At 30.6% G+C, this 12,410-nt stretch overlaps 1 protein-coding gene across 1 annotated transcript in view; it reads left to right on the top strand.

The window, feature by feature from the left end:
* Positions 1 to 2,122: 2,122 nt before the first annotated feature.
* The window catches only part of LOC111633992 (F-box/LRR-repeat protein 20-like), a 90,247-nt gene continuing 79,959 nt past the window's right edge, over positions 2,123 to 12,410 (top strand). Inside the window, exon 1 of the mRNA XM_023378660.1 lies at positions 2,123 to 2,321. Coding sequence (XP_023234428.1) covers positions 2,292 to 2,321 — 30 coding nt within the window. The 5' untranslated portion in view covers positions 2,123 to 2,291. The remainder of the gene's footprint in view (positions 2,322 to 12,410) is intronic.

The following is a 12,410-nucleotide window of genomic DNA, read 5'->3' as shown; positions in this document are numbered from 1 at the left end:
CCAAACTCACAAACGGTCGCCATAACTGCGGGGCGTTTTGCAGACATAATGGATATACTATAAAACAAGATATAAGATGATATATATATTCCAAAGTCTCAAGAAAGATCATTAATGCATCAGTATATCAGCTTGAATTCAAATTCTAATTGCTTTCTCGCGCTTTCCCTTCATTCGCATCGGCCATTGTATGTGTGAAATATCGTATACCGAAACATACGAGTAGTAGGTCTAAGTCGAAAAACGTCTGTATAAAACATCACATCGGGTTGCAAGCTTTTTAACACAAACTGACTACTTACATGGACATACCAAATAGCAAATGCTGTCGAATCCATTTAAGAAAATACCATTGGGAGCTGCTGCAGCATGCTTTTTATCCGGACTGCTCCCTTATCCGAAGTTACGAGTTCAACCATGGAATTGTTAATGGTATTGAATCTTTTCAATATCTCAGGAGCTCTATATAACATACAAGGCACTTGAAAACGTTAAAATTTATTATCACATACTTTTATTGTACTTATAAAGCCTATTGGTTTTCATTCTTATATAATCAGTTTTATTGTTCTATTGTATAATCAGTAAACATAGTATATTTATCAGTCACACTACTTTCACTTCTTCCCAGAAATACAGTAGGAGGACTAACTGAAAAGATGCGAACATTTTTGCACCAAAATTTCGGAATGTTCTGTAATAGGACGTACCATGTACAGTACAATATAAAAATTATTTATTGTGCTGCAATTTTTAATCATATTATTTATTTATTTAATTTAAAATATATGCTTTTTATCTCTCAAATTAGTAGTGTCTTGCCCCTGTACATCACTCTTTTCCTTTTAGCAAGAGTCGTATCTGTCATCTATCGCCATTCGGGAAAAAATTTTTGAATTGAAATAACGTGACTTCCGGTTTGTACCGGAACTTCGTATACAGTTAATAAGGGCCGGCCGCCTGCCCTTAATCTTTCCATATCTGGTCTCGGCTTTCATCTATGTAACTTCGTTCTCGAGATTAAGATAGTGGGAATTTATAGGTCTACAGTTTTTTCAAATTACAGCCAAATCATATTATAAACATAGCTGTACCAAACACTCATAATATACAAAACAAATTCACTCAAAAATTAGTAGCCTAAATAGAAGTTGTCCACGAAGTTGACAACTTCTCAACAACTGTCTGTGGAGAATGGATGAAATAAATATTTTCTCAGTAGTTCTTTTTGCACACGCGTCATACCACATACTGTATTCTAAACAAGTCTTAAAACATTAGGGCTTCACAACAACACATAGGTTACGTCACACTTCAGAAAGTTGCCATATTAAATACATACCACATAGGAAATTCTTAAATACAAATACATACACTAGGGTTTTCCAACCGGTTTCATATATCGACACCTTTTCATCTATTCTCCTTTAATTATATATGCATTATATATTATACAATATTTGAAGCAGAGCTTTAGCAAAGCTTCTTCTATGAGGCTTACAGAATTGTGTTCGTTCTCAAAATCCGTTCGATCGACTATGATTAAACTTTGCCATTTTCCATTAATTGCGATGCGGAATTCAAAAATGCAATTAAAAATGGGGGTCTATAACTTCGTTTCACAAGCGCGCGTGACAAAGCGATAACACTAGGCACTGTACTGCACGTGTAGATACGTCATATAGGATACATTCCACCAATGCTAAGCAATACTAATACTAATGTATAAGTTAGTTATACATTTAAACACAGTGCTTTCATATTTTTAAGTTGTACAACTTTACGATCTATCAACCAAGGCCACTTGATCGCTTCGCGAAGCGATCAAGTGGCCTTGTATCAACATACAGATTCAAATAACGTAAACACGAAGATAAAATATTTAAATAATCATTAAAATTTTTATTTTCAGTTTTTCTAATTGATTAATATTTAACTTTTCGACCTTAGATAATTTTATGCGTAAACAAGCAAACTATTACACAATATTACGCATATTTCTCAATATTACAATTATAATAAAATTATTACTCAGCTTAAGAAACGTACTAATTTAAATAAATTATATCGAATTATCACCAACGATATATTATTTTCGATAATATTGGTGTATTCATGTATAACACATGTAAAATCATCATTACAAAATATTGCGTATGAAGCGTTTAATAATTTCATCACCAGAGTACGCTGATGAAAGAAAAATAGTGATGGAGAGGAAATATATGTGTTGATTGTTAAGTTTTAAATGCAGTATCTTATAATATGAATTAAATTTCATTTCTGTCAATATGAATCTTACTGCAAGAGCTAAAACAGAGGTAAGATAACGTGCTTATGAAATATGACCAATAATTTGATACGTAATGTTTTATTAAATAGTTTAAAATCTAAACAAAGAAGTTGATTCATTCACTGATGTCGTCGTTATTTTCATATAATGCTTCTCTCTCACTTCATAATTCTTGCATAATTAATTAATTGATCGTATTCATAAAAGAACATTTTATCAAATCTATAACATACATTCTCTACACAATATGAATGTACAAGAAAGATTTCTCATTCTATTTATTATAATACAAAGTTTATATATAATATAATTTGTAATAAACTTTTATAGAATTGGACCTTTTGTTATATAAAGCTTACAAATATAATGTAGCATTAATATAAACAAATTGCTAATTTTGGTAATAATAATACAAATAAAATTCCTCATTATCACTTTTATATTGTATTATTATATATTATAATTTTACATTTTGATGATGGTAATGCAATAAATGTATATGTATTTTTTTATTCGATGATGATGATATATTTTTTATTATTTAATAGGTTACATTAATCATTTTTATAATGAGAATTTTTTTTTCTTTCTTTTTTGAAAGGAAATGACTGTTAAAAAAAAAATGATGATGATTTGAATATTTAGTCTTGGATGTGTTGCATCTAAAATTGTGGTTTTCGATGACAAAAATAAATTTAATAAAAGTTAATGTGGATTTTAAAATGTAATAAATTATGGATATTTGGGATAAACTATGTTGCAACGGAGTGAAAAGAAGATGACTGCTTGATGAGATTCATTAGCTTACTTTTTTCTCTCTTCATTTTATGAATTATTTCATTACTGTATGTATATTGAAATGTGTGATGTACTGGATATTTTTTTTTTCAAAAGAATTCTCTTTATCTGCTTTATATGACTTAATGTTTGATAGACGACAAAAAATATTATATAGCTTATCTTTTATTTAAAATGTTTTCAATTTATTACAAAAATATCATTTACGGAATTGTAGTTACAACATAGATTTAAATAAGTAAATATGGCTGAGATTTTGCAAAGAAAGTCAAATTAAGTGTGAATGGTAAAAATAACATTTCAATATATCTTTTCATTGGGATTGTAACAATTGCCCCTGCAGACCTTGTAATATGGGAGGCCCACAACTAGAAGGAATTTTTAAGTTAATATTTAAGATATTTAAGATTTAACATGGAAAGTTCTATAAAGATTACTTTATTTTGTATATTTCATTACAATAGGAAACCTTAATCTAAAACTATTTTACAAATAAATTGTTGTTTTTTCATGTAGTTAACAAAATGTGGGTTGTTCAGTGATATTTTATGCTATCTTTTCCTATTTATATTGTTTCTGAAGAAATTTTGTTATATTTTATTTTATATTTAACAATATTGTTTGCCTACATCAGGAAGAGGTCCCTACGAGATTGCTATTATTTGCCATTTTTAGCAGAAATCATGTCAAGGTCAAATATTTTCATTTTCAGTCATCTCTCACACTCCATTATTCCCCTATTATACTTCTGATATGTTAGTGATACTTTTTTAATTTGGCATAGTACACATGAAGAATTCCTTTCCTTTTCCATGTCTGCCACATTGTTCCAATGGAAGTTGAACTGTAAGATCATACAGATAGCCTAGGTGCATGGCTTCAGTGAGCACCTAATCTCCCAGTTATATGATAAGTATAAGGCCCAGAGTAACAATAGTAAGAATATAGATCAGGGATGGCCAACACGTAGACTGCGGTCGACCACAAAGGTTTTGAAAGCAGCCCGCGAAGCTAAAGTTGAACAATTTGCTTTCACTTAAATTAATGTTTAAAAATCTTAATTCGATAATTTATTCTTACAATAATAGACTGTCTGTGCAACGTACCCATACTATTTGTATTTATCCCGATGAACAATTCAAATGAATGTTAACGCATGCGCATATAAAAATCCTAAAATTGTTTGCCCATATTCATAGTCGCCCGCAGACTATATTTTACCAAAAAAGTAGCCCCTAAGGGATAAAAGTTTGGCAACACCTGATATAGATGATAACACCAACAACGGGGCTGATGAACACAGAGTGGGTCATAATTATGAGTGCTTTGAATGTGATATGTAAACAAATAGCCAGACATAAAGGTGCTTATGTTTCAAATAGATGTAACCCCACTATGTAGGCTACATGCTGCTAAGAAACTGGAAATTTTGTTTTGTTAGATGCAACATTTGGACGATCTGCCTAGGAGGATGCTTTCCGGGAGGTGTTTTTAAGTGTAAATGGCCCCTATTCAGGTGCTACAGATGTGGAGAAAATCTGGAAAACTTCACATGGCCAGCCTGTTCTGGCAAGGCACAAACCCATGACTGAACTCCCAGTGTTCAGGGAACAGAACTGCTTGGCCACTGGTGGGCAAAGAAAGAAACTGGAAAGACACCATAAACAAAGAAAGATCACCTGAAGTTTATAGGATACCATTGAAGGATTATAGGTTTGACAGACCTAGTTGACATTGGTGCCACAAAAAGATCTTTCAAGCAATGTGTGAAAGAGCTCAAATATGATATTGACAACTTGAAACCATCCACCGCTCTATCCATATGTGCCTCTGACAACAACTTGAGGCTAAAATTAACCAGGTAAGGTTAATTAATATGTTACACCCAGTGTAATGACCCATATTAGAGGTTTAGAGGTCTTGCAGATTTTTAAAGCAGGCTAGTTAGGCAACTGTATTAACTTTTCTCAGCCTAATTTTATTTAGAATGACCATCCAAAAAAAATGTCAATTTTTTATCATTGATATTTGATGTATAATTAATTTTTATGATGAAATATGCAAAGAATTAGCTCTTATAGGTTTTTGTTTTTTCAAAATTCAATTTTGATGCACTTACTTGTTAGTTCTGTAAAACAAAGTCAAATTTTTAAATTGTCTAATAAATATGTTTCTCGGTTATTAAATAAATGATTCTCGGTTATGTTTTATTTTCTTCAAAAAAATAAATATACCTATTTTTTGTGTTTTTTTACATTAAATCAGGGAAGTGTTTGACCACGATCTCACCTACTGGAAAGCAACGATGCGGATGAAGGTGTAGCACGCTTGCTTGTTTACTTTAATTAAAAAAAAATTTGGTGCGTGGCCCGGCAGGAAATATTATTTTTGAAATTTGGCCCGCCTGCTAAAAAGGTTGGCCACCCCTGCTCTAGCCCATTCACATCTTCATATTCCTGATTGGTTCAGTCATATTTATAACCTGTTTGAATTCTGCAGAATGTTTGTTTAATACATTCCATTATAGAACTTGTACCTTTTAATCTGATGCAGATCTCAGGAGGAGGTTGAAAATGTTTGTATTTTGTTAAAATGTTACTGGAAGGATTTAGGTTATTTGGTTGTGTATTTTATATTTCTAGGAAAATATTTTTTCTAGAAATACAAACCATCCTTTTTCTTGGAAACCTTTCTCTCAAAGTTGCCAAAAGTTTGCCTCTCACAACCTTTTACTACCTACTTGTATTTTTCACTGGATGCTTGCCCTCTGGTGTTTAAAAACAAAACTATTCTTCTGGGTCATTTTCTTGTGTATTATCAGCAGTAAAGATAAATTGCAATAGAAAAAGCAAAGCTTTCTGTTGCATTTCAAATTGCAATTTCAAAGCCTTACAGGAGCCTAATATAAGTTTTTGTCTATTCCCACATGAAAAACAGATGATTGTTCAGAAATCAGTCAGTTATATTTATGAGCTGCCTTGAATTCTGAAAGAGTGGATTAGATTGTTAAGAATTGGCAGTTTCCCGATTGTCCAGCTTTACATGAACAAGTTATGCTGTCAATTTTAAAACACATTTTCTTAAAGTTTAAAATTACAGTAATTTTGTGTAGGACACAGGGTCGGATTTAAGCATTTCGAAGCCCTAAGCTGAACTATGCGTGGCCCCTTACCAACCCTTGACAATTTTAGAAGTCAGTCATAAAAAGAAAAGAATTAAATCAGACTATGTCTCTGATTTAATATGGATATTGGAAGAAAAAGATGTGAGGTTTCACTAGTCTTATGCTTTATAACTGAATTTAATTAAATTTTTATACCCATTCCATTAAAAATCTTTTTTTAAATTGGTTTTATCAATTTTTTTTTTTAAAAAAGATCTTCTGCTTTATCTAAGAAATTTATTTGCATCAATTTCTAAACGAGATGGCTTATGCTTTATAACTGAATTTAATTAAATTTTTATACCCATTCCATTAAAAATCTTTTTTTAAATTGGTTTTATCAACAATTTTTTTTAAAAAAGATCTTATGTTAATTCTTAGAAAAAAAATTAATGAAATACTACACAAAATAAAAAGTAAAGTATATTTTGTTGGTTTGTAAAAAAATGTTTATTACAAAATTTGACTTCAGTTTTCTTTTTTGTACAAATGTTTGAGGCCCCTTGAAAGTTGAGGCCTCAAGTTCTCAGTCGAGGCCTCGACTTTCAAGTTCCCTTGAAAGTCGAGGCCTCAAGTAAAAAGCTACAAGTTGTGCAACAACTTATAGCTTTTTACTTGTAAATCCGGTCCTGATAGGACAGATGTCAAAGCTGATGTTTTTTAACACAAAGGGCACAAATATGTATAGAACGATCTCACTCATTTGTTTCGAAACCACATAATGACTGTTTTGCTAGCAATAATTGTTTTCCTATAAAATTTCTCGATAAACAGCTACAAGCAGCATATATCATTACATTGGACAGTAATATATGATTAATTTTACATTACTAGTTACAAGCAACCAGATAAAGTAGCCATTTTGTAAAAATGCAGCGTCCTCTATAATTCATGAAAAATGTGAATAATCTTGACCACCTCCATTGAGATTTCTACTTTCTAATGACAAAGATCCCTACCACATGTGAAAAATCCAGCATCTACTTTGTCTTGCAAGACACTACTAATGATGAGGTGGTTTTACTACATAGGGGCCATAGCTAGGAAGCTTAAAATGTACCCGAGGGAATACTCCATAGCTGACTCCAAAACAAATCTCACTGAGCTCACAAGGTTGGCATTCTAGGAATATTACACATTGCTTTGAGATGACATACAATGTGGAATTGTCCCTGGGGAATGATAGACAATTTTCATCCAAGGCTGTCTAATATAACCTGACCACTGGAAAAATATCTTTAGCTTCCTTTTCATACTGGATATGATTGGTCTTCCTATCCTGACCTAACCCTAATGGACCACCATCTATACAATCTGTGTATTTATTGTTATTGTTTATGCTCACTTAATTCCTGAGTATGTTTTATCTTATTTTTAATAATTCATATTATTTTATTGTATTTATTTATTTTTCTTTTCATTTGTTTATAATGTGTTTAGTTATTTATTGTCATTATTTATAATCACAACTGCTCTGATATAAAGAACTTCATTGAACTTTTAAATTTAAAATTTAATGTTCTGTTCTTTTCTGTTTTTGTTCAATCCTGACAAAGGTTAAACTGACTTAATGGAAAGTACCTGAGTGAGAATTAAAATTATTTATAGCTTAAAAAATTGTTTAATAATCAAATATTCAAATTTATAATTATAGCCCAATGTAATCTGGCAATCATTTGGCATTGTTTAATTAATAACACCTGTTTTCATCTTGCCATAGTTTTCTGATCTATGTGGCATACACCTCTTTTGACTTAAGAGATGTTAATACTTTCAGATTTTCAGAGCTATGTTTAGTTAAATTATAAAACAAGAAAGAAAACTTGTAGCTATATCCTTGGATATGTTTTCTTAATCATTAGTATTATTTGTATTGAATAGCATGCTTTTCTAAAAGGTGGAAATGATATAATTATAATATATGATATAATGATATAATAAATCCCAGCATGCAGAATTTTTAAGATTAAAATTGTAACTTTTAATAAATTTTTTTGAAAATACACAACTTAATTAACTTTATATAGTGCTTATATTCTTACCCTATGAATTTTTAGATTTCTCTTGCATTTAGTTTAAAACAAATGAAAATAGATATAAGATAGCTGCAGTGTGTCTATGCATTTTTTGCACATGCCTGTGGCGAGAATGCATCAGTTTCCATTGATTGTGTGCTTTTCCATTTACCACTATTTGTTCTGTGTAATTTATGTTTAATATGAAAACCATATCATAGTGATTACTAATCTATGAATAGAGTGACTTTGAATTATCTAACTTTGTCATGTGCTTGTGCTCAATAATGCTGATCCAGAACTGATTTAAAAATTAGATAGACAGTGAAACATTGTTTTATTATGAAAACACTACATTAAATATTATACTATATAATATAACATAATATTATACTATGCTTAACTTAATAGGGAATAATTAATGCCCTATTAAGCTAAGTACTCTAAGTAAGCATTTTTTATGTTTAGATTTAACAGATTTAATTGATATGAAATATTTTTAGAGATTTATAATAATGAAAGAGAATGGTAAACATTTGAAATTATTGTTTATATAGGATGACTATACAGTATTATTTATCTACATTTAGGACACTTTGAAAGTAAGTAGGAGGAATCTAAAGATAGTTAAACGTAGATTATTTTTTTTAAAGTATAATTAATTTATAGGTCAATAAATAAATATATTGGTATATGGATAGTGTTTTATTCAAAGATTGGTTCTATTCTGAAACTGAAAAAATCTTTCTAAAAATATATTTATCACAGCATAAATAAAGTTACATTATTTACTTAAGTAATTTTATAACTTTAATATGTTGATTACATTAGCATTAACAAGATGATTATTATTGATACTATCTTGCCAAAATTATCAGGTTATTTTTTGGCTATGTTATAATTAAATAATTAAAATTAATTTAATTTTAGAAATTTCTGGAAGAAAAGAATTTGCCCAGAATGGGACTCAAACCCACACACCTAGTTATTGTGCAGATGCATTGTTAATTATGCTACCCAGATCTTCATCTGATCTATACTTCCAGAACTACAGTATTTAGTTACATAATCATACTGGTTAATTAGAGTTAATTTATTATAATTATTAAAATTAATACAAGATGGTGATTTAACCATGTACTTGTAGTCCAACTACTTATTAATGTAGCCTAACAGTAGTCTGGTAATTTCAACAAGATTATTTGGCTTAAATTAATCAATTAAAATCAGATTGAGGAGGAGTTTATATATTGATATTATAAAATATTTCTGTACTATCTTTGTGTCTACTTTTTACTTTCCTGCTCTGTTATATATAACAGAGGGAAAGTATGGAAATTTGTCAAAAGATGACCCCAAGATTTTTACATTTTTGGACTCTTGACGTAGTAACATTGAAATTAGTGTTGCCACCTTTTCAAAATTGCTGACCCAGATGGCAGGTGAGGTTTGTTCGAACAGAAGTTCCTGACTCATGTGCAATGTCATTTTGCAATGCAAAGAATAATGTACAGTGCATGCTGGTTCTAAATCAGTTACAGTTATGGACTAGGGAGACTTGGATAGGAGTAACGTAAGTAACTTAAATTAAGAAAGAACTACAGATGACTTAGCTCTATTGGATATTGGCGATGTGTAAGAGTACGAATCATACAAGCATTGCGCACGATATTCCTGGACAAAATTAATAGTTCACCCAGACAGCAAATCGATCCCCAGACTGTCCGAGTGAAAATCAGATGGGTGGTAGCACTAATCGAAATGCAAAAAATTTCAGTTTTTTTTCTGTGTGTGTATGGATGTTAGTGTGTATTTATGGTACAGTTTTGTTCACTCTATTTGAAGCTTAATAACTCCTGTGCTTTTTGTTTAAAATTTCTGAAATTTTACAGGGAGGTTTGTATATTAGGGAGATTGATGCAATTAAATTTTGGTTGTTAAAGGTCAACAGGGTGGGAGAGATAAAGAGGGATTATGTCATATCTTGAAGGGGTCAACTTACTTGTTAGCATTTTCAATTTTTTCTAAAACCTATCCTTTCTCTGAAAATTAAGCTTTTTGCCATTTTATAATAATTAAAAATATAAAAAAATTTAAAAATAAAATATAACTAGCAGACCCTGCCACGCGTTGTTGTGGCTCAAAATGTATCTATTATAAATTTATAACACTTCCCCCGTGGGGGGAAATTTTTCGAAAAATTTCTTTTTAGTGTACATTCTCTTGACATACCCTATTAAAACACAAAAAACCGCATCTAAAATAGTATAAATAGAAGCAGAGTTCTTTACGGTAAGCCTTAATCCTAACCATCTCCCTTCAGTGGGGGGAATTTCGACACGTATATTATATAAAAACACGTGCGTATTCGAATGCAGCGTTGTGTCAAAATTTCAAAGGAATCGGTAGGAACAAACGAACATTACATTTTTATTTATATAGATAGATAGAAGATGATCTGCTTTAGTTCATTTTCACAGAAAAGCATAATGCCTCACAGAAAAGCAAACTTAGGGCGTCGTACTCGTAGCGCCATCTGTTGGACATAAAAGCCTTAACCTAGATTATATATTTTAATTTATATGAATGTTTAACGGAATAATATACAGCCTATGTCCACCCTGAAGTTCCATTCTAAATATTGGTGAAAGAATTTTTGAAATCGGATGAGTAGTTTCGGAGATTACCTGCTGCATACAAACTTACTTACATACATACTTACAAACATTACTTCTTTATAATATTAGTATAGATAAAAGGTGGTGCCAAACATGCAGTTTTAAATGTTGCTGGGAAAGTTAAGCAAAGTTAAGCAACTCGTTGCTGGATTTTTTTTCTTTTTTGTAAAATTTCTTCACTCTTCTAAATTTTTATTTTATAATTTACACTTTCTAATTTAGTAATGTATTTGACTTTCCTCTGTAGATCATATTTTTAATTGAGAAAATACAGTAATATCTCAGTTTTCATTGACTTCAGTTATCATCAATATTTTCCGTGAAAAATTTGTCTGTTTTTGTCAGTTGCCTTGGATTTCATCAGCGTGCCCTGTGACCATACTGCTAATTTTGTGAAAACAAAGGGTGACCCATGCATTTTCCTGCTCAGTGTGGCGTTGTTTCTTATTGTGTGAGCATTACCCCCATGCATCTAACCAAACAGTTTCATTGCTTTCCTTTCCTTTTAGCTCCATTATGGGAAATGCCATGTTAAATGTTCATTTATTCTTTATATTAGTCTTTTATATTCATTTTATATTAATTTATTATTGTTTTTAGTATTAAACAATATATTTATTCTCTATAAAATGTATTTTTGATATATATTGTGGAGTGTGTAGAACAAATTAATTGGATTTACATTGATTTATATAGAAATAATTGCCTCGGTTTTGGATTTCACCAATTGTTTTCGGATGGATTATAGTCAAAAACCGAGGTATCACTGTGTTCTTTCTGCAGGTGTTCAGAGACCTGGTAAGCACAGAGCTAAATCTGTTAAATGGAGGGCGATATCAAATATTTGTTTTATATTGAAATCTTTAAATTTTTCCCAATTATTCTTACAAATATTGGCATTTTGTCTCCATTTGGAGTATTTCTCTTTAAAAATATTTTTAAAAAACACATCTTGTCAAATAAATTATCTATTTATCATCATTGGAAGCTGTGGATGTGCTGCTTCCCCTGTATTTTCTAAAAAATAAATACATATTAATTAGTGATGTANTACTTAATCACTGAAGCTTTGGCCCCATATTTCTTTGATCAATGTAGATGATGCACAATGGTCATATTATAGCATTTCTTATGATGAGACATGCAATGTAGAAGACAGAAAATAACTGAAAATACCAGTGGCGTGCCGTCATTGGAAGCTGTGGATGTGCTGCTTCCCCTGTATTTTCTAAAAAATAAATACATATTAATTAGTGATGTAACGAATATTTGGTTACTATTCGGTATTCGACCTATTCGGCCTATTTTTCGCTATTCGGCCGAATACCGAATACCTGAAAACAGGAGTAAGAAATAACAAAAATACAGTAAATTAATCATTTTGGTATTTAGATTTAATGTTATCGGGTTAGTGTTGTTTGTTTATATTTATTTATAACTTATAACATGCACAAAATAAAAAA

This window comes from Centruroides sculpturatus, unplaced genomic scaffold, assembly GCF_000671375.1.
Source record: "Centruroides sculpturatus isolate CEXI.00-Female unplaced genomic scaffold, Cexi_2.0 scaffold679, whole genome shotgun sequence".
Lineage (NCBI taxonomy): Eukaryota > Metazoa > Arthropoda > Arachnida > Scorpiones > Buthidae > Centruroides > Centruroides sculpturatus.
Note: the sequence above shows the minus strand (reverse complement) of the source record. Positions and strands in the feature narration are given on the sequence as shown.